Raw genomic sequence first — 27,967 nt, forward strand, 5'->3', positions numbered from 1 at the left:
GCGGGGCAAACCCGGGAAGGGGCGGAGTCGCTGCCGTGGCGCCAAAAGGCGAACATGGCGCCGGAGCGGCTACGAAGCCGGGCGGTCTCTGCCTTCAAGCTGCGCGGCTTGCTGCTCCGGGGGTGAGTATTCCCGGGGCAGTTAACGGGACAGGAAAGCCAGGGTCAGGCGACCGCGCCGGGCAGCCGTGCGCGCCGTGCGCGCCGCGCGCCCGTAGGCGGCTGGGCCTTAAATCACAGAGACCCTTAAAAAACTTGAAGAAATGAAATTGATCTCGCAGGGTCCTTCTTAAGTTTCCCCGACGTTCGCGCGGAGTCGAAACGTTTCTCCCAGGTGGGATGTGGCTCTCCTTCGGCATGTGCTCCATTGAGCCAGAGAAGCAGCCGTTTATTGGCACTGTGACTTGGGCACGTCTCAGCTCCCCCTCCCCCAAGTCTGTGCCTTAGCAAAATGGGAATAATAACAGAGCAACTTCACGTAGTTTGTGAATCATCAGTTGAGCGACCTGGGAAAGCCCATATACGAGGCAGTAGTTGTCACCTTATTTTGTGAAAACTGTGAACCCTCCCCTTTCTCAGTTTTGGGTTAGGTATTATTCCTTAGTGAGAATTCCTAGAGAGTTAAAAAGTGGGTAAGTTTGAAGCACGATCCTGGATCTCCCTCCTCCCCACTTAAGCATTCCCTTTAGAACTTACCTGATAGGTTTCCTGGCCATAATCATGTTTTCTTGTACTTACAGAATGCACTTTTCTAATACTTTTCTCACTAAGTCTGTTTTGTTTTTTAGAATACTGTATTTTTTTTTGATACATATTTAAATACCTGCTGGATGGAATATACTTTTTTTGTACCATGTTATGATTGCACTTGCTGTGTGTGGAGAGTTTTTGTTTTTGAAATAATGAGTTTTATGAGCCTTTTAACTTTGCTTTTGGCTTAGTGGTGAACAAGGGCAAGAATGGATATGCTCTGAGAGAAAATAACGAATTTTGTTCGATTGATCCCTGACATTTTACAAACATGAGCAGTTGATCAATTAACTTTTCTTTCTTTTCCCTTAGAATCTGACCTAATATTCAGCTGTCATTCATTAATTAATTTAGTCAGAAATACGCTGAAATCGTGTCTACACAGATTTGAGCCAGATCATTATAGCTTTTACAGGCTTTGGTCTATCTTAAGATCACTGTGCTGGGGCCAGGAGTGCAAGAGAGAGTGAGACACTGTGGAGCTTGGGGGACAGATAGCGTATTAGTTACTTATTGCCATGTAACAAATTACCCCAAAACTTAGAGGTTGAAAACAACACACACTTATTATCTCACGTTTTCTGTGGGCCAGGAATTCAGGTAGGCTTAGCTGGGTTCTCTTAGTTCAGGGTCTCTCATAAAGCTGCAGTCAGGATAGGGTCATCTCAAATGTCAGTTGGGCAGGATTTGCTTCCAAGCCCATTCAGTGGTTGGCAGGATTCAGTTCTGCCAGGACTCTTGGACTTGGGGCCTCAGTCCTTGCTGGCTGTTGGCTGGAGGCCACCCTCAGTTCCTTGCCATGTGGTCCTCTCCAACATGGCAGCTTCCTTCATCAAAACCAGCAAAAGAAAGAGTAAGACAGAAGTCACAGTCTTTTGTAACCTAATCAAGGAAGTGACATCTTGTTTTAAAAAATTTTACTTTTAAAATTACAATACAAGAAAATGCTCCATTTTACTATAGTCTATTGTTAGAAGCAAATTACGAGGTCCAGCCCATACTCAAGGCAAAGGGCTGCACATGGATGTTAGTACCAGGAGGCATGGATTATTAGGGGTTGTTTTAGAAGTCTGTCTACCATGGATATTAAAGTAGTTCACAGTTACTTAGTTTCACTGGTGAAAAGGATCCCAAGAAAGAAGTGCTCTGATAATGTATAACAAGGTAACTACTCTAGAGTTAAAGAAGGGCTTCATTAAAGAAGTGGTTTGAACTGTGTTCAAGGATGAACGGGACTTGAGTAGGTGAAGAAAAGAGGGGGGAGAAATGACCATATAGAAGCCCTGAGGCAGGAGAGCACTGGAGGAGCCTAAGGAGATTTGGCAGGGGCCAGATCCTGTATCCTAAGAACTGTCCCACCATTCACCCAAAATGTGTGTGATTTTTAGGGACTTCTTACTCATCAAATATCTATGGACCATGTTCAGAATGCTGGGCACTCTGCCAGAGGATGGCACGGTTCTAGTTTTTAAGGAGCGTCATGATAAATTGGAGAGTCATGATACCCACACATAAAACAATCACCGAGCAACCCAAGTTAAGAACAATTAGTATGATGACTCTAACAATAACATTGACGTTAAGTGTGAAGTTGTATGCTACAAACAGAATGGCATGCAATTAGCTAATTGTTTAGACAGTCTTCATTCTGAGACCTATTGGTATTTAAATCAGGGATTTGTGTGGATTTTTTTTTTTTAAAGTTCAGCCTTATTGAGTTCTTTTGGAGCAGGGAGATTCTTGTGATTTCAATGAATGTTGCTTCTATGACTATATTCATATGTCATAGTTTTTTCTAGTCTAATTTCCTAATTTTAAAATTGAAAACAGTGATGAATTTAAGCAGATGCGTTAGCAAATCAATAAATATATACTTACTTAAGTGTCTGTTATGTTCAGGACATTGAAGCAAATGAAACCCTGCCTTAAATGGAAGGTGATAACTGGTACAAAGCTATTGTGATGTGTCAGATCTGAGGTGTATAGGGATTTTAACAATTTAGAAGGGAGGGGAGGTTGCAGCAGGTAGGGCTGGTCTAGGAAGGCTTCCTAAAAAAAGATGTGATTTGGGGCTTTAAGAATGGTTATGTTGCAGGGGAGAGAAGGAAGAATTTGTTCAGAAAGGACAGGAGAGGTGAGCACTGCTTGCAACGAAGAATGAATAGATTTTAATTTCAATGCCACGTTGATGAGTGTTTGTTAGTTGTGGGCATAAAACTTTGAGCCTCATCTTTTCTTTCCATCCCAGTGAAGCCATTAAGTACCTCACAGAAGCTCTTGAATCTATCAGTGAAGTAGAGCTTGAAGATGCACTGGAAAAGATCATCGATGCAGTTGAAAAGCAACCGTGTAAGTAATATTTTCTGATAGCTCTTAAATTGTTAATACAGATCTACATTCTCGATTAGATTTATAGATTTAAGTGGAAGTTGAGGATTCCATATTAAGATATTCCAGTGATATGAGACATACCCATGGTAGCACTTCTTCCCAAGGGGTAACCTCTGGTTCCGTTGCAACTTCAGGATGTTCCCCATACACCCTTACAGATCTTTCCCCTCACAGAGCTCTCACTGCTAGCTGTCCTGCACTTGACTTCTGATTCTGATCTGGTCCCTACAGTCACTCTTGTCTCTCTGCATGCCTACTACTTTGTCTCACTGAGGTTCAGTACTCCTAAAAGTTTTTTGGGGAAAAAAGAATAAGTGAGCAGGGCTAATTCTTCCTTCTGGCTTCAGCCTTTCTCAAGGGATCTTTCTGTTAAGTACTTAACCTTCTACCACGAGCATGGGCCTGCAAAGGAGAACTGCTTTTCTTCTAGGTACGGACGTCGAGTGTTTCTAGAGCACTGAGGGACAGAAGCAGGTATGGCTTGGTCTCAGGTGTCCTATCGATGCTAGTTTCTTCAATTATGTAGGAAGACATACATTCCATGATACAGGAGAGATTACCATTATGTCTCATTGTCAATTCTAAAGGCGGAATTTTAAATATACCTTTGCTTTTAAAAACTGTTTTATAGTTGAAAATTTAGAAAATTATTAATTGTGGAAAAGTAGTATACATTCCTTTAAGATGGTGCATAGTATTTTGCCTGAGAACATAACAAAGTGTTCAGGGGTGCCCACTCTGGAATCAGGCTTGGGTTTGTGTTGCCATGTATACTTTCTAGCTGTGTTCTTGGGCAATTTATTTAGTCTCTCCAAGTTGCACTTCCTCCCCCTTTTACATATTAGCATATGAACAACAGTCTGTCTATAAGGACATCTAATCTAATGGCATAATGCTTGTGAAGTATTGAGCATAGTGTCACACATTTAGTAAGGCCTTAATAAGTGGTGGCTGTTATATCTGCTACTGTCATGCCCATGGAAACATAGCATTGGTGATAGAAAGTTCTACTAATGTATCCTTCTTGGACCTAGGAGTTTCCAGAAGTGTTTGTATAATTGAATTTATATTATTAGTCAGTATTTAGAAAAGTAAGTCATTTGGCTATGTATTAAGATATTATAAGTGTATTTGAGTGTAGAAAATGAAGGTTTTTTGAGATATGACTTGTGTTATTGTTCTGACCTAACCCTTTTTTTTGTCCTGAAAACTATGTAATGAGAATCTCAGGGTTAGTCTTTGCAGATTATTTTTAGGAAAAAATCTATCTGTGGAAATGAGTAATTTTTATGCGTGTTTCTAAGATTGAACTTTGAAATTCTTTTCTCAGTGTCATCAAACATGATCGAACGGTCTGCGGTGGAAGCGGCAGTCCAGGAATGCAGTCAGTCTGTAGACGAAACTATGTATGTGGATAAAATGAACTTTTCCCCCTGCTGGCAATATGAAGTGCTTATTTTATTTATTTATTTATTTATTTTAAAGATTTTATTTATTTATGTGACAGAGAGAGACATAGCGAGAGAGGGAACACAAGCAGGGGGAGTGGGAGAGGGAGAAGCAGGCTTCCCGCAGAGCAGGGAGCCCAATGCGGGGCTCGATCCCAGGATGCTGGGATCGTGACCTGAGCCGAAGGCAGACGCTTAACAAATGAGCCACCTAGGCGCTCCTGAAGTGCTTATTTTAAATGGTTTTCTTGGGGAAAGAATTAGTGGTCAGTATTTTTACAGTGGTTATTTCTTAGTGTTTCTTCTTAAGTGATAGCTTGCATTATAAACCTCATTAAGTGACTCATCTTTACTACTTTTTCCTGGGGATTTGAGATTACAGTGTTGTTTATACCATTACTAACTTTTGCCACTACCCATTGGATCTGACTTTATATTCTGTATGCTGCCAATAAATTGAATTGAATATTCAGAAGTATACTTTTGCTTTTGCTCTTAGGAAAGTGCAGTGTCCAAAGAAATTCAGCGACTTACGTTGGGTCACATGGTGAATGGCAGGGAGGGTAGAACTTTAGTTTTATGATTCTTCCTGCTAACTCATGTTATGAGAGCTTAGGAATTTATATGGCAATAATTTTTCTGGGTTTTGTTTCTAAGTGTCCCTCTTTCCTTTCCTCTTTTGAATATGATACTTCTTTCCAAATTCACAGGATTTAACTGGGAGGAGAACAACTGGGAAAATGGACAGAGAGTATTAACTTTAATAGTTTTTTCCTCTTTGGGGCAATGGGGATCATTGGTAGGAGTCATTACCATAAGGAAACAGAGAAATTGAGGAATTTTATTTATTTATTATTTAAAATATTTTATTTATTTGACAGAAAGAGAGAGAGAGAGTACAAGCAGGGGGTGCGGCAGGCAGAGGGAGAGGCTGAAGCAGACTCCCCTCTGAGCAGGGAGCCCGATGCAGGGCTCAATCCCAGGACCCTGGGATCATGACCTGAGCCGAAGGCAGCTGCTTAGACTGAGCCACCACCCAGGTGCCCCAAGAAATGGAGGAATTTTAATTTTCACCTTGCAAACTCATTACTTAAGATACTAGGGTACCTAGTATCTTAGAAAAAAAAAAAGATACTAGGGTACAATGACATACCCCTAAAGCCATCAATAGAAATTCAAAATGACTGTTATCGAAGGAGAAGGATTGTAATCATAAAGTAAGCATTAAAGTTAACTGTTTCTTTCTAGCTCTTTATATGCCACAGTTAGCCAATGAAGAGGTCCAGTGGGACTGAATGGTAAACAGTCTTTGCAACTTAAGTTGTTAGAAAATTGTTATATTATAGCATAAGAGAGGCTTTCATTTTTATAGATGAAGAAGTGGCATGAGAAGTCAAATAACCTGTCAAGATTGACCCACTAAAAAATGGTGGAACGGTACCTGGAATCTAGGTTTTCTTCAAGTCCATAGGTTCTCTCCTACTCTATACTAGGTGTTACCACCAGGATAGCAAGAACGTTTTTGACCATATTCAATCTGGGAAATAAACAGATAAAATTTTAGGGAAGATTTTTTAGGTTGGAATATTTATGCAATAGTGCTGTGAATTTTTTAAAAACTTCATTCAAACATGGTTATGTTAGTAACAGTGTCTAAAAGTAACTTATTTTGTTGAATTTCTTTCTCTAACACTGTAAGTGTCAAGGACGTGGCCAGTATTTTGGGGGTTCTTTTTCTATTTTATACCTGGTTTCTGGGACACTTTTGCATAATATTTTGGATTAAAAAACTGTTGGAAATGAATCGTATTCTTTAATAATATTATATAGCTCATAACAGTAGTACCCATGGGGAGAGATTTCTTTCAAGATATAACTATTTTATACATACATGTTCTTTTTCAACAGATGACATTCTTAATTAGAAGTTAACTTGATGATGACGATGATGATTATTTTTGCTTGAGAGTACTGGCAATGCTTTCTTGTCTCTGAGAGGAAGATTATACCCCCTTATTATGACACTCTAAGAAATTATGTATATAACCTGTGGAAAGTACATTCATATACCATAAGATTATAATAAAGTTTTTATGCTCACCTAAAATTCTTATATTTTAGTAAATCAGGTCTATGTTTTTGTGGGCTGTTTTTCAGAGAACATATTTTCAATATCATAGGAGCATTTGATATTCCACGCTTTGTGTACAGTGCAGAAAGAAAAAAATTTCTTCCGTAAGTATACCATCTATTGATTTAAAGCTCATTTCAGATGTACATTTCTTTCAGAAGGCATATAGTCCATGATTCATTTTTGGCCTACCTTTGTGTATTGTGACAGGTAAAATAGGCATTTCTTTTTTTCTAGTCTGTTAATGACCAACCATCCTGCACCAAATTTATTTGGAACAGCAAGAGATAAAGCAGAGCTGTTTCGTGAGCGATATACCATTTTGCATCAGGTGAGCTGAGGGGGGAAATGAGACTGTTGAAGCTTAGGTAAGACTTAGTGTTAATTAAAGGATGGAATTTTGTAGTCCAATGTTTGTCATTCAATAGACTTTTATTGGGCTTTCTATGTTTGAAACCATATGGGGGATACAGAAATAAAAACAATTGTTTTTGTGATGATAGAAATAGCAGCAAACATTTATTACCTACTTTTAATATGCCGAACATTGTGTTTACCATGTTATGGACATACTGATACCTCACTTAATCATCACAACGTCAGTATATGTATAAATGCTACTGTCCTCATTTTTTTCCATTAGTTTTTAAAAATATTATTTATTTATTTGACAGAGAGAGCAAGCACAAGGGGGCAGGGGGTGGGTGGGGGTGGGCAGAGGTAGAGGGAGAAGCGGGGCTGATCTGGATCATGACCGGAGCCAAAGGCAGACGCTTAGCTGACTGAGCCACTGAGGTGGCCCACTATTATCCTTATTTTACAGATGAGGACCTGAGACCTAGATAAGTTTAGGAACTTGACCAGAAATCACATATAGTCAGTATAGACAGGATTTGAATCCAGTGTGTCTGACTCTGGAGCCCAGCCTTTGCCTACTGCACTATACTAGCTTCTAGCAGCTTACAGCCTGTGAAGTTAAAGCACAAATACATATAAAGTAGAATTTTATATGTTCTGTAAAAGAGATACAAACAGAATGTATTCATTGGGAAAAGCAGGGAAGCCTTTGGGGAAATGATGGCATTTGACATGGGCCTTGCCTGCTCTGATCTCGTGGTGGATCACGAAATGGTGAAAAGGTGGTGGTAACAGTGTGAACAAAGACACAGCAAAGGGAAATAGTGGACTCTGCAGGAAATGATGAGCAGTTGGTCCATTTTGTGTTTGGAGGAAGGCTCGTGAAGAAGAGTAGTATAGGATAGGTTTGGAAAGGCAAGTGGGAGCCAGATTGTGGGAACGCCTTGGATGCTGCTCTCGGCAGTTTGGACTCTGGTTTCTTGGTACGAGGAGCCTCAGAATATCAGAGAGAGACCCAATCACAGCTGGTTTTGTGAGCACTTCTCTCCCAGCAGATTTTGAGATGAATTAAGAATGTGAGAGAAGACTTAGGGGAGTCTGTGGTATTAGTCCTGCCAGAAATGACAGCTGGGGTGGGGGGGCAGGAAGTGGCAAGGGTTGTAGACAGGGGACCACACTGGAGCACTGGAAGCCATCATTCGTGGTGACTGAGTGGATGTAAAGGAGAAGGGAGAGAGCAAAGACTCAGAGATGATTAAGGTTGTGAGTCCGAGAGAGTAGGACAGTAGAATAATAACATTAACAAATAAGAAAAAGGGAATGTTTGGGGAAGATGATGCAGATGATGCAGGTTCTGTTTTAAACATTTGAGTTAAGGTTGCCAGTGGGATGTCAGGTGAAAAGTATACCTGGAGCTGAAGAAAGAGATCTCGGCAGAGAGAGATGTAGGGGCCATCTTCCCAGAGGAGTAGATGGAGCTGCAGGGATGGATGAGACCCTCTGGGAAAGAGGCAGCCATGGGGAGGTGGCAGCAGAAGGGAAGAGGAGAGAACTGGGGGGGGGGGGGGGCAGGCCAGGATGGCAGAAGCATAAGAAGGTTTCAAGGAGAGGATGGGCAGCGGGAGGAAGCCTGAAAAAGGATGAAGAGGGTGAGCACTGGGGATGCCTATTCTCTGCTGCTTCCATCACCTACATTAATGTTGCCAGATCAGTCTTCCCGATGTAGAGCTCTGGTATTGTCGTGATTTTGCACAGTAGTCTTTCAAAAAGGAGGCTTACTGCCTTTTGAATTAAATACAGATTATACTTCGTGTTTAAGATCTTCCGCTGCATCTTTTTGGCCAGATCTCTACTTTTCCTCTAAGAGTTCCTCTGTGCTGGAACCAAAAATGAAATACAGAATTATTGTTCATTTCTTCTCCTTCTTCTGTAACTTTGCTTATACTATTCACTCTCTGCACTGCTCGTCCCTCTTTTCTCTGCTGCTGAAACCTTCCTAATTCTGGAAGGGCCTCCTTAAATTCCTCCTCTTTTCTAAACCTCTTCTTGATCGGTTGGTTGCAGTCTCTTCCTGCTTTAAACCACTATGTCAGTATGTCTCCTACGGCATTTACTAGAGTTAGACCTGCCTTGCATTTGGGGTGTTTATCCCTGTTATCAGACACTCCTTGTTTATTTTCTCTGCCACATTTGGCACAGTGCTTTCCATAGAGAAGATGCTCAAGTAAATACCACATTTCTTTTTTGTTTCTGTGCTCTGTCTCTGACAACCCTGAGATCTGATCTGAGCTGAAATCAAGAGTCAGACGCTTAACCGACTGAGCCAACCAGGCACCCCTTAAAAATTACATTTTAAAGCCCATTATATTATTTTGGGTGTGTCACTTAACCCTTCTGAGCCTCATTTATTCTTATCTGCGAAATAAAAGGGTTGGATTTTAGTCCATTCACATATTTATTGCAATTATCTCCCTGAAAGCAAATCTGATCGTATTATTATCCTACTTCAATATCTTTGTTTTCCATTGTCTGTAAGATACACTTCCTGGCTTGGCATACAGAGAGAGTCTGTATTGTCAGGGCTCTTTTACTGGAGATTACAGAAACTCAGACCAACTAAAACAGAAAGAGGCATTTATTGGCTTTAGAGGTCCACCAGTTTCAAGCATGGCTGGATCCAGGATCTCACACGTCATGAAGCATCTACCTCTTTCCATCACCCAGCAATTTTTTAAAAATTGATTTTACTTTCAAACAAGTTCTCCCTATGAGATGACAGAGGCCCCTGTAGCCTCAGCAGCACTTGGAAAGGGAGCTCTTCTCTTCTAGTAGTTCTAACAGTCTCCTAGCAGCTCTTAGCCTTAGGCGCTTGCTCAACCCTGAACCATTCACTGGCTAAGGGGTGGAGTACTTTGATTGACTAGGCCTTAGTGGCCTGTTTACAGAAGGGGGAAGGGACACCAGCCCTGGCTAAACTACAGGGACCACAGTGGGGCGGAGCAGACGGTCCCCCAAACAGAGGCTCCAGCTCATCTCTTACCTTGTCTGACACTCCACTTTGTGCACCTCAGGAGCCAACTATACTAAACTTTATATCACTTCCCAAATACTCCTTTACTCTTGTAACTCTTTTCTTATGACACATCCCTTCCTCTGCCTGAAAAGTCTTGTCTCTTTTGGTTTCTTACTAGCAAAGTCTTATCATTTAGGGTCTCGTTAAATGCCTCCTTCTGCCTGGGGTCCTTTGTTGTATGGCGGCCCTTGACTCTTCTCTCTCACAGACTCCTATGCTCTGAGGATGACACTTGGTTTGTTGTCTTCATATCCTCAGCTGAGAGCGCACTGCTGCCAGCTACACAATAGAGCTTTTCTTTTAAAAAAAATTATTTTACTTTTTTTATTTTCAAAATTGCATTGCTAAGTATTTGTATATTAAAATATGTGGGCTTTCAAATTTGTTGAGACTAGGGGGTAGTAACATTAGGTTAAGGACAGTGTTTTGTCAGAGTACTACTTTAATGAATTTTTAAATTTTATTTTAATGAATTTTAGTTTAAAATGTCTGATTCAGTAATTCATGTGAATCTTTTTTTATAGAGGACCCACAGACATGAATTATTTACTCCTCCAGTGATAGGTTCTCACCCTGATGAAACCGGAAGCAAATTCCAGGTTAGAATATTACCCTAGTTGTTTAGGGGGTGTAAGTATACAAGTTAAATATTCATTGCTTAATTTTAATTTATTAAAATTTAAATGTAAATGAATCACTGGTAACTGTTTAACCAACTAACTGACCTGGGCATGCTCACTGTTAATCAAGTCCATGCCCTGGGTCCTGGGTCCTGCAAATCTCTAATAGAAGCTACCACTTCCTTCTTTGGGACAGGTCCTGAGACTGTGGTAGCCCCCAGACGGTCTCTGGCCACCAACACAGATCCCTAGTCCTCCTGGTCTATTTGCTGTATATGACATTGGCTTTCTGATCAACTGTCAACATTACCCTTCCTCCGCTCACTCAAACTCCAAAATCCTGGTCTTGTTCCAGCCCATCCCTCTAGTGACCACCACACACTTACTCAGCTAAAATGTGCTCTATCCGTTGAAGTGAAAAGTTTACTTAAGGCAGTAAGGAAACAACATTTACAGGATAAATGAGATAGCCAGACAGGCCACAGGGGTGTTGGGGCCTGAGAAAGAGGTGAGAGGGAGAATTTTTTCTGTCACATGCGCTCCTCCCGCTTTTATACTCCTATACTCTTTGTTCCCCTTCGTTCCAGCAACACACAGTCACTGTCAGGGTTGTGGGGTCGAGCCCCCTGTCGGGCTCTGTGCTTAGCTCAGCACGGAGTCTGCTGGGACTCTCTCCCTCTCTCTCTGCCTCTCCCTACCCCCCCATCAAATAAATAAATAAATCTTAAAAAAAAAAAGAAAAGCATCAGAAAGTTTTTTTTTCTTTAGAGAGGGAGGGAGAGGGTGTGGGGGGAGGGGCAGAGGGAGAAGGAGACAGAATTTGAAGCAGGCTCCTCGTCCAGCATGGCTCTCACAACCCTGAGATCATGATCTGAGCTGAAATCAAGAGTCAGATATTTAACCGACTGAGCCACCCAGGCGCCCCAGAAAAGATTTTTTAAAATAGTGTCCCAATCATTACCACCTTTAACTTAATGAAAAAATATAATGGTCAGATTGAGAATGTAAATAATAATGACAGCCTTTCAAAATACTAATATAACTTTTTAAATAGCCCACTAATTTGCAAGAGGTACTGACCAAATAAATAAAATTTATATTCTTTTCTATATTTTAAAGGTAAATGCACTTACCATTATTCAGAATACAGTAGTCCCTCTCTGACTGTGGGGAATATGTTCCAAGACCCCCAGTGAATGCCTCAAGCCACAAGTAGCACCAAAACCTGTATATACCATGTTTTTTCCTACACATACATACCTGTGATAAATTAGGCACAGTAAGAGATTCATAACAATAATTTGTACTCAAATAGAACAGTTATAACAATGTACTACTTTAATAATTATGTGAATGTGGTCTCTCAAAATTTCTGATAGTATTGTAACTCACCTCCTTCTTGTGATGATATGAGATGATAAAATGCCTACATGCTGAGATGAAGTGAGATGAATAATGTAAACATTATGACATAACTTTAGACTAACCACTATTGACCTTCTGACAATTCATCAGAAGGAGGACCATCTGCTTCTGGGCTGCGGTTGACAGAGGGTAACTGAAATCACGAAAAGTGAAACTGTGGATAAGGGGGAACCTGCTGTAATATGGTATGAGACTTGAGTCATTGCTAAGAGCCTGAGTTGATATTTTAGCTTTTTATAGGATAAATTCTATTTTCTGAGTTTTATTTGATTTTCTGCTGTACAGTGGTGTAAATACTGAAATGTGTACTCAAAATTTACCTATTTATAAAAATATTAGTTTCTTCAAAAAACTTATTTTCAGTCTTTAAGAATTTATTTTGTCTTATTTTAAGCTTAAAGCAATAGAAACGCTCTTGGGCAGTACAACCAAAATTGGAGATGTGATTGTTCTTGGAATGATAACCCAGTTAAAAGAGGTGAGTTAAACTTAATAAGCATCAGACTGTTGTTTTCAGCCTTGGGACTGAATTTGCGTGGTCTGAAAGTAGTCCGCAGTGACCTCTGGTTGAACCAAGGGGACTGAGTTTCTGAACAAGCAAGGCTGCAGACCACATCCTGCTCCCTGGGGGAAGGACACTGTTGACTCTGTCAGGTGGAGGCACCTGGTGAGGCCCGTGGGGCAGTCCACCAGTGTCCTACTTGCCCTCTCCGGATTTGCAGCCGTCGTTCTCCGCGTACCCTTGAGGAGGCTCAGTCTCAGTCAAGTGATGAATCTGAGGTGACCAGACTAGCAAATGGAAACGCCTAGACGAGAAATTGCTCATTTTTAAAAAAGCCACTGTACTCTACTGTTTTCTTTTGTCAATGTTGTATTTTAATTATTTTCACCTAGTATTCATTTTTACATAAATATGGACATATTTTTTTTTAACTTTTTTAGGGAAAATTTTTTCTGGAAGATCCTACAGGAACAGTACAACTGGATCTTAGTAAAGCTATATCCTTATTTATTTATTTATGGTTTTCTTTATTGCGATTTTTTTTTTTAAAAGATATTTATTTAAGAGAGAGAAACAGCATGAGCAGGGAGAAGTTCAGAGGGAGAAGCGGGCTCCCCATTGAGCTGGGAGCCTGATGTGGGATTCAATCCCAGGACTCCGGGGTCATGACCTGAGCCAAAGGCAGTCACTTAACCAACTAAGCCACCCAGGTGCCCTCTTTATTGAGATTGATGATAGTAGTTTTTTTTATTTTTTAAAGATATTTATTTCAGAGAGAGAGAGAAAGATCATGAGCAGGGAGGAAGGGCAGAGGGAGAGGGAGAAGCCAACTCCTCGCTGAGCAGGAAGCCCAGTGTGGGACTTGATCCCAGAACCCTGGGATCATGACCTGAGCCGAAAGCAGACACTTAACCGACTGAGCCACCCAGGTGCCCCTTTATTTTTATTTTTTTAAATCTATGTTACATGAGTTGGAGATATTGATTATATATCATTCTCAAGTTAGCCTATTTGGATTCCCACTGTAACTTACATATGGCGATGATATAGCAATCCAGACCTAATCCTAGCCAAAGACAAAAAAAACTCCAATTCTCCCTTATTTGGAGAATCCAAACAAATCACTGAGGAAGTTTAGAACATGTTAAGAATGATCCATACGGTCACTATTACCAAACTACATCTTAGAATCAGACATGGGACATTTAAACCTAAAACTTTTAAAGCTGTCATCTATTCACAGTTTCAAGTGTGAAGCCTTTGCATGTATTATTTAGAAGGCCTTTGGGCCCAGAATGTGTATTGACTTTATCATCACCTCAAGCACAGAAATATTTTCCTCAACTGTTGTGTACCAGTTCCATAGTGGCTTATACACAGAGTCATGCTTTGTCTTAGCAGAAGGTAAGTCAGTATACTTTTTTCCTGTCCTCCTCATCATTCTACAATAAAAGCATTTCTACCTTGGTTAAAATATATTAACATGATGTAATTGGGGAGAACATTGCTTATAAGAGCACACTTTTGACAACATTAAATAACAGACTGGTAAGTGGGCCTGAGATTTCTTTTTGGGGTGATAAAAATATTTTGAAATCAGTGGTGGTGGTTGTACAACTTGTGAATATACTACAAAAACCACTGAATTGTATACTTTAAAGGGTAAAGTGTAATGACATGTGAATTACATCCTAATAAAGTGGAAAAAAAACCCCAGATTTTACACAGGGTCATAAAATGAAGCATTTCCTAATCTTTGTACCTTACCTCTCTGGACTCTAACATGTATTGTGAAATTAAGAAGTGGCAAGTTTTACTTCTGAACCTATTTCTATTTCATGACTTTTTTTTATATAGAACTGAGACTGTCTTTGGCTCTGAAGGTGTTATGTAGCTTGGGGGGACTGGCAACTTCCGTAGTTAGTTGACAGAGTTTGAGACAAAAGTTTAGCATTACTGCTTTGTGTTCCACAGTTTCTTTCTTTCAAATGAGAAGAATTGGACAAATGAAGGTGATTTGTTACTTCTCTTTTTTCAGGTTGGTTTGAAGATCAGGTGTTTCATGTCAATGCCTTCGGATTTCCACCCACGGAACCCTCTAGTACTACGAGGTAGAAGATGCTGGACTGCAACTCTATGGGAATTTTGTAATATTGGCAGTAGTGAATGTAAGATAGGATATCATATCTCAGTTATTATAAGGCCTCAGGCTTTGTGTCAGATGCAAAAAGTAATAGACAGTGAGAGTCAGAAGACTGGGCTGTGTATGTAACTGAAAACTAGCACATTGATTCCTGACAACTTGCAGTCTCATCTCCATACCTTGGCTTTTTATGGGAAAGATTTCTAGTCTTCCTTTCTCACTTATCTATAAGGTTGATTAGAAGTTCAACTGAAATAAGAGATAGGAAAACACTTAGAGGAATATAACTTTCATGTTAACATAAAGCCTTATTTTGTTTTCTACAAGTAGGCTCCCTGCCTGCTTATGATTTATTTTAATATTTGCTTTAATCAGTTTTAAAAGACTCAGATACAGCCTGTTAAGTATTTATTTACTGTTTTTGTATTTCTTATTTTAGGACATTTAAGTGTTTGCTTTTCAAGTGCTACAAATAGTATATTTTCATGGTACTATGTACACAGAGGGGAAATTACCTCATTAGAGAGAAAGGAGCTAAATTTGTAAGATTATTAGAGAAACATCTCCAAAAAGGGGCACCTGGCTGGCTCGGTCAGTGGAGCATATGACTCTCGATCTCTAGAGATTACTTAAACATAAAATCTTAAAAAAGAAAGAAAGAAAGATAAACCTCTCCAACAAAATACAGGATAGAAGCTAATATTGTGTCATAATTACCTAGGGCATACTATGGAAATACTAATTTTTTTGGAGGGCCTTCTAATACATCTGTGAAGACTTCTGCAAAACTAAAACAACTAGAAGAAGAGAATAAAGATGCGATGTTTGTGTTTATATCTGATGTTTGGTTAGACCAAGGAGAAGTGTTGGGCAAACTTCACACCATGTTTGCTGGTGGGTGCCATTCTTTTCTACTCTTTTGAACTCAGTACAAGGGGTCATATCTTAAAACTCAATTGTTAAAAAAATGTATCTTTCTGAGTAGTCTCTTTTCTTGTAAATGCTGATTCAGCAGTGAGATATTTTAAATGAAACCATCTTAAACACTTAAATTTTTACATTTGAAAAATTACTGTGTGTGTGTGTGTGTGTGTGTATTCATGAGAAATAAGAATTAGTCCTAAGTATAGTATGAGAATGGATAAGAGCTTGGGCTTTGGAGTCTGACAGGAGTGGGTTTAAATTGCAGCCTTAGACCTTGGCCAGGTTACTTAATCTCTCTTAGCTTATAGGGATGTTGTGAAAATCAAGCCATTGCAGGGCCTGGCATATAGTAAGTGCTCAATAAATGGGCAGCATTGCTACTATTATTTAAAAATAATAGTTATTAAAATAAGTTATTATTAAACTAGTAAGTTTTTATTATTAAAAATTCATGGTTAGGGGCACCTGGGTGGCTCATTTGGTTCAGCGTTTGCTTTCGGCTCAGGTCATGATCGTGGAGTCCCAGGACTGAGCCCTGCATGGGTCTCCCTGCTCAGTGGGGAGTCAGCTTCTCCCTCTCCTTCTGTGCCCCCCACCCCAGCTCTTGTTCTCTCTCTCTCTCACTCACTCTCTTTCTCTCTCGAATAAATAAATAAAATTAAAAAAAAAATTCATGGTTCGTTTCAGTCGGTGGAGTGTGAAACTCTTGATCTCAGTGTCATGAGTTCAAGCCCCATGTTGGACCTAGAGCTTACTTAAAAAACAAAACAAAACAAAAAACCCCTCATAGTTAAAAGGTTTTTAATCTGATTTCTAGACTCAAAAACTGATATTCATTTTACTCTTATTTTTAGGTTATTCACCAGCACCTCCAACCTGCTTTATTTTGTGTGGTAATTTTTCATCTGCACCATATGGAAAAAATCAAGTTCAAGCTTTGAAAGGTATTGAAGGTCTACTGAATATGTATTTCTACATTTATATAAACTAAACTGATAAGAAGTGATCTATAATATTTTAATTTCATTCAAAAGCTGTAGGATTGTATCTAATCAAACATAATTGGATATTTGTGTGTATTATATTCAAATTAAATTTAATATCCCTTTAAAATTTTAGATTCCTTAAAAACTTTGGCAGACATAATATGTGAATATCCAAATATCCACCAGAGGTAATGATTTCTACTGCTATATTTTTAAAAGTTTTTTTTAAAAACAAAAAATGAATTCTGTTTGCTATCCATGATTATTAAGAAAAAAATGAAAAAAATTTGAGAAAATTAGTATGCTAAGAGATAAAATTATCCTCATATCATGATAATGTATGTTACACTGTACTAGAGATTTATAGTGAAAAATATTAAAAGGAAGAATGATACTTTCAACTATATTTTGAATTTCTTGGTGACATTAAATATCTAGAGCTGCACTCTTCAGTATGATAGTCATTGGCCACATGTGTCTCTTTAAATTTAAATTATTTAAAGTTAAGTATAATTTAAAATTCACTCACACTAGCCATAGTACAAGCACTCAATAATTGGACAGTGCATATATAGGCATTTCCATCACTACAGAAAGGTCTATTGAACAGTGTTAGTCTGGAGACTTTTGGTAGTTCATTTATTAAAATGCATAAAATTTTAAAAATATTAAAAATTCATTATTGAATTAAAGGCAATAACTTGTTTTTAGACTATTGGATAGTGTTGCAATAATTGTTTTTTTTAAATGAATTATGTTAAATTTTGCTATAGTAGTCGTTTTGTGTTTGTACCTGGTCCAGAGGATCCGGGATTTGGTTCCATCTTACCAAGGTAAGTTTTGTTTAGATTTTTCTAACAATAAAACAAAATTTGTACCATTCAAAGATATATTCTTTACCACATAAATTGTTTTTATAGGCCACCACTTGCTGAAAGCATCACTAATGAATTCAGACAAAGAGTACCATTTTCAGTTTTTACTACTAATCCTTGCAGGTAAATATTACCATTTTGTGTTACACTTTTTTTCCTTTCATTTCAAAATTAACTTGATTCTTAAACTGTGTCTCCAAACTTTGAGTACTGTGAGATAGAGAAAAATTTCTCTTTATTTTAGGTTTCTCAAAACTTTAAAAAAAAATATTTTATTTATTTATTTGACAGAGAGAGAGACAGTGAGAGAGAGAACACAAGCAGGGGGAGTGGGAGAGGGAGAAGCAGGCTTCCCACTGAGCAGGGAGCCTGATGTGGGGCTCGATCCCAGGACCCTGGGATCATGACCTGAGCGGAAGGCAGACGCTTAACTGACTGAGCCACCCAGGCATCCTGGTTTCTCAAAATTTAAAAATATTTTAACACGATTTAATTGACTAATAATGAATTTAGAAGCTGAAAAACAGATGGAGATTTAAAAACTGATATACTCATTACACATCCTTTAAGAAAAGTTACAGTCGGGCGCCTGGGTGGCTCAGTTGGTTAAGCGACTGCCTTCGGCTCAGGTCATGATCCTGGAGTCCCGGAATCAAGTCCCGCATCGGGCTCCCTGCTCAGCGGGGAGTCTGCTTCTCCCTCTGACCCTGCCCCCTCTCATGCGCTCTCTCTCTCTCATTCTCTCTGTCCCAAATAAATAAATAAAATCTTAAAAATAAATAAATAAATAAATAAAAATTAAAAAAAAAAAAGAAGAGTTACAATGGAGGGCGCCTGAGTGGCTCAGTTGGTTAAGCGACTGCCTTTGGCTCAGGTTGTGATCCTGGAGTCCCGAGATCGAGTCCCGCATCGGACTTCCTGCTCAGGGAGTCTGCTTCTCCCTCGGACCCTCCCCCCTCTCATGCTCTCTCTCTATCTCATTCTCTCTCTCAAATAAATAAATAAAAAATATTTTAAAAAAATTAAAAAAAAGAGAAGTTACAATGGAAACGTGAAAAGATTATGCATTTACTGCGTGTGCCGCTCACTGGAATCCTAGGCTGTTAACCCCAGTCCTTGGTTCTCCTCTCTTTTCTGCCTGCATTCACTCCTTTGGTGACCCTATCCACTCCCAAGGCTTTCAGTACCATCTACCTATCGCCCTGTCAGCTCCCGACCCATTCTGTACCCTTCTTTATCAGAGTTCGTGGTACCTTTATCCTTCCAGTCACTCAGGCCAAAGACTTTTGGGTTTCTCTCACATGTAGTTTTACAGGAAGTCCTTCAAAAATTTGAAGGAAGTCTTCAAAATATATGCAGAATCTGGCTGCCTCTCACCACCTCCGCCTCTGTGACCCTCTACCATCTTCTCTCGCCTGGGTTCCTGTGATAGCCTCGTAGTTGGTCTCAAGCATATCCCAAGAATAGATATGCAGCCTACATAAACTTTAATGTTATAAAAAAAACCTCCCCTTGCCCTCCTTCTATAGTCTGTTCTTAACGATGTGTCAGAGTGATCCTTTGACACACAAGCATATCACATCCTCCTTACTGATCCTGAAAGATGGGACCCCCCTTGCGCCATTCAGTAACAGCCCGCATCCTGGCAGTGGTAGTCGCGGCCCTGCATGATCTAGCCTCCTGTGCCCTCTCTGAGTTCCTCTCTTCCTCATTTATTCCAGTCGCTATAGCCTCCTTTCTGTTCCTCAAACATGCCCGACATGCTCCATCTTGGGGCCTCCGCTTTACCCGCTCCCTCTGCCTGCACGGTGTTCTTCCTCCACCTACCTGCTTGACTAAGTATCTTGCCTCCTTCAAGTCTGTCCTCAAATCAGACTCCATTATCAGCTCTACCTGTTTTGATCATCCCACTTAATAGTCCAGCCTTCTGGCCCTTTTCTTCTCACAGATGATCGATCCCTAATAGCCTGAGTTTCTTTTTCCCATACAGTTAATCATCTCCCAATATCCTTATATAATTATCATGTTTATTGTTTATTTTCTCAGACTGTCCTGCCTCCATTAGAATGTAAACTGCATGAGGACTGGGATCTTTTTGTTTTGTTCATTCATCCCTAGAATGGTGCCAGACACATATGAAGAGCTCAATAAATTACTGTTGAATGAGTGGATTAATAGATAGATTCTAGCTGAATTTTTGCTGTGGTAAACAATGGGAAGGGGGAATGGCTTTTATCATAAAACATTTTGCCTTTTAAACTATCTCCTATTTTTTCCTGAGGAAGTCAAATTCAACAACTATTTTCATTTCAGAATTCAGTATTGTACACAAGAAATTATTGTCTTTCGTGAAGACTTAGTGAATAAAATGTGCAGAAACTGTGTCCGTTTTCCTAGTAGCAATTTGGATATTCCTAATCATGTAAGTTAAGAGTCTTCTTTATTAAACTGTCTTAAGTATTGCATTATATAAAATTTTGTTAAGCCACTTAATAATTTGCCCTTTTATGTTTATTTATGGTTCAAAATAATCTGAACATACTTTTGTTAGTAAGTTAATTTTTGTTACTAAGTCAGTGTTTCTCAACTTTCTCACTGAAGTGTCCCCTAATGGGCAGAGGAAAACCTTAGAACAAACAGGAAATTTCTTTGAAGCTTCCTATTTTGCTTTTAAAACTCATAAATCTTACGTTGTACTTCAAAATATATGTATATTTGTTTTAAAAAAAAAAGTTCCTCACATTCATTATATGATATGTCCCCATCCCGGAGGATGTATAGTGTTTATCTTGTAACTTCAAGTTTCCCTGACATAAACTTATCAATCCCTGGTTACATGTACCCCCTGTACCACTTTGGGAAATGTGGAAGTAGATCATACAGAGCATGTTTGGTATTTATTTTATAACATTAAAGTTTATGTAGGCTGCATATCTATTCTTGGCATTACTCAAGCTGTGGAATTATTTTTAGATGAACATAATTAGTAACTGAGTTTATTATACAGCATAAGTATAATTGTTCCAATATGACTGTTTGGGGAAGTAGCTTTATGATATATGGTATTAAATGAAAACTTACAGATTTTTCCTAAAATACAGGATAGTTAATTTCATTTCATTTTTTAAAAAAGATTTTATTTATTAGAGAGAGAGAGAGCGGTGGGGCGGGGCAGAGGAGAGGGAGAAGCAGACTCCCCACTGAGCAGGGAGCCCGACATGGGGCTTGATCCCAGGACCCTAAGATCATGACCTGAGCTGAAGGCAGACGCTTAATGGAACTGAGCCACCTGGGCACCCCTAGTATCATTTTGTATTGGTATTTCCTAAAGCTCTATGATTCAAAGTCCTCCTAATTGTTTCTCAAATTCTGTAAGTTCTTTTGGTAATTGATATTTAATTTAAAATGATTTGTTAGCAGTTTTAATTTTTACAAATGAACTGACATTTGTTTTATATCATTCTTTTATAGTTTGTAAAGACTATCTTATCCCAAGGACACCTGACTCCTCTACCCCTTTCTGTGTGCCCAGTGTACTGGGCATATGACTATGCTTTAAGAGTGTACCCTGTGCCTGATCTCCTTGTCATCGCAGACAAATACGACCCTTTCACTCTGACCAATACAGAATGCCTCTGCATAAACCCTGTAAGAATATAGTTAACGTTATATAGTCCTAGTTTGTCAGGATTAGAGTGTTATTTCTTTAAATTTAAAAAATATATATTTAGTAAAATTATTGTTGTATAAAAATGTACTATAAGTGAAACATTGAATTAATTTGGTATACACAGAAAGTTCTTCAATGTTCAGGAAAGCATGTGACTATAAAGTAATGCAACTTAAAAAAAAATACACCAAAGCTTATAAATCCAAATGAGTATTTTCCCCTTCAAAGTAACTGCCTTGGGATTCCTTTCTGGGAATTGCTTTCAGAGCCTATATCTCAGTCTCTTTAAATATATTAATGTCCTTTGTGGATGATTTTGATTTTTGGAAATTTGTGCAAGTCCCAGAAATGCGTAAGCCTGATGAATGTGGAAATTCTTACTGGGATACAATTTCTACAGAAGTATGATTGCCTTTTCAAATTTTGGGAATGATTACTGCATAAGTATTGTTGATGTGAAACAGAGTATCTTCACTAGTGATTTTTAATCTGTATGTTTCCTTGATTCTTGTGAATTTTAGACTGTAATACTTTTTTTTGCTTCATCTAGGTCATTTCTAGAAACATCATGAGTGTTGGTTACTGCTTTCCTCAAACACTCATTTATTTTGTCGAACTTCCTCCAAGACAGGGTTTCTCAACCATGGAACTATTGACATTTTGAACTAATTTTTTGTTGTGGAGCACTGGCCTGTCCATTGTAGGGCACTTTGTAGCGTCCTTCGCCCTTCATCCCTAGATGCCAATGACAGCCCCCAGTTGTAACAATCAAAAATGTCTTAGGATATTTGCCAGATGTCCCCTGGGGGACATTTTCAGTGGTTGGGAACTGCTCTAAGGAGGAGCACAGTCAATGGATTTGGTTTCATGGTTTGAAATTTATGGCCTGATTTTCGTAGAATCTTTATTCATTTTCCACTATTCTTTCACAATAAGGCTATTTATTTAGATTTAACTCTTTCGGTGTTCTCATAGTTATTGCTTTATTTGATAGCACCTTATTTCTGAATTTTTCCACTTTCTCTTCCTGTAGGCCAGTGAACAACCACCTCCTACACCATCATTATATACTTTTTTACTTTATTTATACATTTTGGGCAAGCCCAAAACTTGCTTTTCACATTGCTTCATCCCTTTCTTTTCTTTTTAAAGATTTATTTTCTTTTATTTATTTAATTGACAGAGAGCATACGCGAGTGCACAGGCAGGGGGAGGGGCAGAGGGACAGGGAGAAGCAGGCTTCCTGCTGAGCAGGGAGCCCGATGCGGGGCTTGATCCCAGGATCCTGGGATCAGGACCTGAGCCCAAGGCAGACGCTTAACGACTGAGCCACCCAGGCGCCCCTAAAGATTTATTTTAGAGGGAGAGAAAGAGAGAGAGCAAGAGTGGGGGTAAGGGCAGAGGGAGAGAATCTTCAAGGAGACTCCCCTCTAAGCGTGGAGCCCGATACAGGGCCCAATCCCCAGCCCAATGTCACCACCCAGGAGATCACTTCCCAAGCCAAAATCGAGTTGGACGCCCAACTGACTGAGCCACCGAGGCACCTTTCTTCAATCCCTTCTTGATACTTACTCACCCTAATGAATGCCTGCAATGGGCCCAACATTGAGTTAGTGCTAGGGACACAGAGACTGAAATGAGAAGACCATCTCTGCCCTAGTTTAATAGTAGACAGTTGCTTTGGGGGCACCTCAGAGGGCCATCAATGCCGATTTTCACTGGAGAGAGGGGCAGGAAAGCTGTCTTGAACGTGATGTTCAGGTGTCTTATGTGCATATGTAGCATCACACGGTACTATTTATTTCTTACACTCCTAAGAATTTCCAGTTACATCTGTCAGTATTAAGACTGTCTAGCCAACTTGAAAGACTTGCTTCAAGTGGAAACATTTTATAGTAATACCTTCTCTCTATAAAGATCAGGAAAAAAAAATCTCTCACTACTTTACATCTTATAACTTTACTTTTAAGTCATGACCAAGGAATTTAATCTTAAAATAGGAATTCTTTTACAAAGTTGAGTATTCACTTACCGGCATTTTTTTTCTCCAAAGGGCTCTTTTCCAAGAAGTGGATTTTCGTTCAAAGTTTTTTATCCATCCAACAAAGCAGTAGAAGATAGGTAAGTATACCCCCAGAAGCAGCAAGCAGGCACTGCCGGCGTTGTAGTGCTGAAAATCCGACGTCCTGTGGGTGTGCTGAGGTGTTAAAAAATGTCTGTAGTGGTCCTTCGGAAATGTTTCAGGCTGAACTTCTGGTCATACTGTGGGACATAGAATGGTATGTACTGGATAAAAGAGATTAAGAACTGTTTTCTGAGGGATATGTCATACCAGCCAGGGAGGGGCTAGTTCTTTACAGGCTGACTCTTCATGATGTTTACTATTTTGAGAGGTCAGCCCCACCCTCCACGTGGTTGATTCTCAAAATTTAGGTAATCTGCCTTAAATTGACATTAAGGAAGTGTGTGGGAGGAACACGGGGTGTTAGTGTGGTGATGGTGAGGGGTTGGGGTTGGGGGGTTGTCTTGGGAATAAAGAATAATCCACCTGGGAGGGGTAGTGGTTTTCATAGGGTGATCTATAGACCACCCTCATCAGAATCCTCCATGATCCTTTTTAAAAACGTTGTTCTCACTTAACCCTGGCAGGGGAGATACCATGATTATGAAAGTGGTTTTCCCAGGGTGAGGCTTATCTGTTGCACTCCCTACGTGCTGACCCCTGTGATTTCCCCAAAGTGAGAAATCTAGATGCATAATTTATGGTAGCGGGGGACCGTGTTTGAGCTCTCTCCTGGGGGAGGGGTGTTAAGTTCCAGGATCCCACTCCAGACTTACCAAATGACTCTCTAGTTGTAGGGCCCAGGAATAAGCATTATTGACACTATTTCTCTTGGAATCAGGCATCCTAACATGCGATTTCTCAGTTAATCATATTTTGAAAAAGCTCCCACCTTCAGATAAGAACAAGTGACCAAATAACTGCCTTGCAGGTTCTTGTCAGAGAATGTAATCTTGGACACACAGCCCAGTTGTCTTTATTTTTTGGTAATTAATGTATTTATTTAAATAAAAATGAGCACAAGTACATGATAAAAATTTCAAACAGTGCTTAAAGTATAAAATTGTAAAGGAAAAAATACATCTGCTTCCTAACCTTGAAACCATGATTAAGTTTCTTGTATATTTTAAAGATTTATTTATTTGAGAGAGTGCGCATGCACGTGAGTATGGTGGGGAAGGGCAGGAGAGAGAGAGAATCCTCAAGCACACTCCTGGCTGAGTGCAGAGCTTGACTCGGGGTTCAATCCCAGGACCCTGAGATCATGACCTGAGCAGGTATCAAGAACCAGACACTTAACCAACTGAGTCACCCAGGTGCCCCTCTTATATATTTCTTGAAAAAACAAGTATGCATTGTTCTTGCTGCTCAGTACTCATGGAAGATGTAAGTCCATTCACTTTATGAGATATTGTAAGTTTTCCTCTTTTACTCATTTGACATATATTTGATTCTTACTGTATTCCACACACTGCTTGGTTTTTGGAATGAATATAACCAGACAGATACTCTCATTAAGGTCACAGATACTCTATTCTATAAGCCCCAAAAGTGTTTGACTTTACCTAGCCCATGTTGAATCCTGAAAAACCAAAATTGATTTGGAATGCCCTTAGGTAAGAGCAAGCACTTGCCTCCAGTGTCTCGGCTGCCTGTTGTCACCTGGATGCCCCTGAGGGCGTTTGATTTTGTGACCCCAGGATTTTACTGAGGGCTATCTGCCTGGAGCATATTTTGTCCACTTTGAGAATGACTTTTACTGAACTGCAATTTGATGTGAAACTTACTCTGCTATGAAAACCAATACTGGGAACTTTCAGCAGGGCTCAGGACAAAAGGATTCTGTGTCTATCCCAAGCAACTGTTTATGTTTATCTTAGGGGAGACTGTGAATCTTCTAATAAACTCCCTTTGCTTTAGCTGTTAGGAAGCACAACCAAATGTGTAGCCTACTCCTCTACCTGCAGAATAATTACTAGCATAAATGTTGGGTGCAGCCCTGACTTCATCTTTTTTTTTTTTCTGAACTGTATTTTCCCATTACTTGAATTTCCTCATTTACTTTTATCTTTTTATTACATCTGTCTCTGCAAACCATTTCATATTCTTTTTTTAAAAAATGAGCTGGGATATAAATAAGTAAACCACAATAAGAAATTAATCAATTTATTAATTAGGATAGCTCAAGACACTTCAGTTACATTTCTGGTAATGTTCCCTGGCTGCCATGCAGAATTGTTTTGTGTTCTAAGCACTTTTTACAGAACTCTGTGATAGTTCCCACGTTATTGTATTAGAAATCACATATGTACCTGTCGTCTTCCTGAAAAGTTTCTATTATTGCCCTTGACTTGAGTTGATGCTCACCATTCATGGAGTTGAAATAGCTGGTTCCTTTATCTTTTTTTTTTTTTAAAGATTGTATTTTTTATTTGACAGAGACACAGCGAGAGAGAGAACACAAGTTGGGGGAATGGGAGAGGGAGAAGCAGGCTTCTTGCCGAGCAGGGAGCCCGATGTGGGGCTTGATCCCAGGACTCTGAGATCATGACCTGAGCCAAAGGCAGATGCTTAATGACTGAGCCGCCCAGGCACCCCTCCTTTATCTTCTTTATAGACTCAAGATACTGAAAAGCCTTGACATGATTTCCAAACTATAATTTAGTTTTTTAGTGCTTGATCAAACAGGTTGATGTACGTCTATTTTTGAGAGAACAGAAAACAGCTTCAAGATATAATGGAATCATTTGGTCTTCCTGCTACTTAGTTTCTCCAAAGAAGAAATCTTTTGGTAAATTATTTGTGATATCATATTATAGTGTTAATCACAGAAATGTAGTTAAAGTAGGTAAGGTTAACCCTGTTTCAGCAAGGACTCTCATATGTTTATTTTTAAAACATAGTATTGGTGATAGAGTGGAGAAATACCCATTTTCACATATAGTTGGTCGGAATAAAAAGTGGTAAAAACCCGTATGGAGGGCAATTTGACAGGATTTCTTAAGACCTAGACTGTATATACCAGCATGTACATTTCTAGGAATTTATCCTACAGGTATACTTGGGCTTATGCGTAAAAGTAGGTACAGGTGTTTTTATTGTGGTTTTTATAATAGCAAAACAAACAGTTTAAATGGTTACCCATATGGAGGCCTCTGGGTGGCGCAATGGGCTGAGCATCTGACTCTTGGTTTTGGCTCAGGTTGTGATCTCAGGGTCATGAGATCAAGCCCCGTGTCAGTCTCAGTGTAGAGTCAGCTTGGGACTCTCTCTCCTTCCCCTGCTGCCCCCCGGCCAGACTCTCTCTGAAATACATAAATCTTTTAAAAAAAAAAAATAAATGGGTCCCCACTTAAATGTGTCTACTTCTTCAGAACTTTTCTAATGTATTTAAATTTCAAAGCCTTAAAGGAAGGGATTAGTTTTAAAAGTTATAGGTAAATATATTACTGATTGAAAAAAGGCATAGAATAGCGTTCATTGTATTCTACCACTTATGTATGTTTTTAAAGCATATACCCCCCCATAGATGCTTATATATCATTAGACTATCTTTATAAGGATAAATAATTGCTTCCAGGAACAGAAATAGAATGTGAGACTGACTTATTTTTCACTCTGTCCCCTTTTGAATTTGGAACAATGTGCATGTAATGACCTATTTTTAAAATTAAGTCCTTAGAAATGTACAATAAGTTAGGTTTCCAACATGTTTAATTTTATGAATTTCTATTTTCAGCAAACTTCAAGGTTTTTGAGATTCTTAACATCTGAAGAAAGAAAATTCATCAGTTTCTGCTTAATTTTATATTTGTGATTTTGATAAGTTCCAGTAAAATTATAACTCTAGAATGTTCTTAAATTTGTATTTTATGAAATTTTGGTATTAAGTTATAATAAACATGGTACACTCTACAGTTTTATAGCAAAAATATTTTCTGTATAGTCTTAATATGAAAATATGCATGAAGATATAATCTTATACATTTATGCTTAAAAACTGGTCTCATTATTTCTAGACGAGCCATATGCTAATATTCATTTTAAGAAAAATACAAATATTTAAAATTTTCTGAATCCTTATTTTGTCTAACTTGGGTCTTTATCACCATAAGAATTAAGAGTCCTAATGGTAGATTTAGCAATTTTCAAACTAAATTTCAAGTCACAGAATTTATTCTAATGATAGTGAAAACCTTTGTGTCAGGATATTACTGACATCACATCACAAAATTAATGATTATCTAATCATTTCCCATAATTATCTTTTGGCACTGGAGTTTTTTTTTTTTTAAGATTCCATTTATTTATTTGACAGAGAGACACAGTGAGAGAGGGAACACAAGCAGGGGGAGTGGGAGAGGGAGAAGCTTCCTGCCAAGCAGGGAGCCCGATGTGGGGCTCCATCCCAGGACCCCGGGATCATGACCTGAGCCAAAGGCAGACGCTTAACTGACTTGAGCCACCCAGGCGCCTCGGCACTGGAGATTTAAAAACACATAGTCGCCATAGATTTTACATTTAGAAGACACATTATTTTGAAGCAGCAGGTTTTGTTATTTGGATGTAATCACTTAACAACATCCCCTTACTTATCTTTTAGTTTACAGC

At 39.0% G+C, this 27,967-nt stretch overlaps 1 protein-coding gene and 1 non-coding gene across 5 annotated transcripts; both read left to right on the forward strand.

The window, feature by feature from the left end:
* Positions 1-8: 8 nt before the first annotated feature.
* Positions 9-27,383, forward strand: POLE2 (DNA polymerase epsilon 2, accessory subunit). 4 transcript variants are annotated; one of them, XR_003515972.1, is made up of 19 exons: positions 9-122; positions 2,998-3,098; positions 4,471-4,546; positions 6,746-6,823; positions 6,957-7,050; positions 10,674-10,748; positions 12,589-12,672; positions 13,137-13,193; positions 14,052-14,100; positions 14,735-14,807; positions 15,561-15,733; positions 16,618-16,707; positions 16,883-16,937; positions 17,523-17,582; positions 17,670-17,747; positions 19,938-20,046; positions 21,096-21,272; positions 23,348-26,147; positions 27,096-27,383. XR_003515972.1 is itself a non-coding variant. In XM_027572178.1 (19 exons), exons 1-19 carry the CDS (start codon positions 55-57, stop codon positions 27,112-27,114), a joined length of 1,584 nt encoding a protein of 527 aa, XP_027427979.1. In that variant the 5' UTR covers positions 9-54; the 3' UTR covers positions 27,115-27,383. The 4 variants fall into 4 exon arrangements, 2 of the variants coding, with proteins under 2 accessions (XP_027427979.1, XP_027427980.1); XR_003515973.1 differs by having other exon boundaries at positions 23,348-23,573; XM_027572178.1 differs by having other exon boundaries at positions 23,348-23,415.
* LOC113910800 lies at positions 23,927-24,091 on the forward strand. The gene has a single exon (XR_003516285.1). It is a non-coding gene; the product is annotated as a U1 spliceosomal RNA (small nuclear RNA).
* Positions 27,384-27,967: the final 584 nt, after the last annotated feature.

This window comes from Zalophus californianus, chromosome 6, assembly GCF_009762305.2.
Source record: "Zalophus californianus isolate mZalCal1 chromosome 6, mZalCal1.pri.v2, whole genome shotgun sequence".
Classification (NCBI taxonomy): domain Eukaryota; kingdom Metazoa; phylum Chordata; class Mammalia; order Carnivora; family Otariidae; genus Zalophus; species Zalophus californianus.

Coding starts and splice junctions, on each gene's coding strand:
- POLE2 (XM_027572178.1), top strand. CDS start 55: ATGGCGCCGGAGCGGCTACGAAGCCGGGCGGTCTCTGCCTTCAAGCTG. Junction 10,749..12,588: donor AAACCGGAAGCAAATTCCAG/GTTAGAATATTA, acceptor TCTTATTTTAAG/CTTAAAGCAATAGAAACGCT. Junction 12,673..13,136: donor TGATAACCCAGTTAAAAGAG/GTGAGTTAAACT, acceptor TAACTTTTTTAG/GGAAAATTTTTTCTGGAAGA.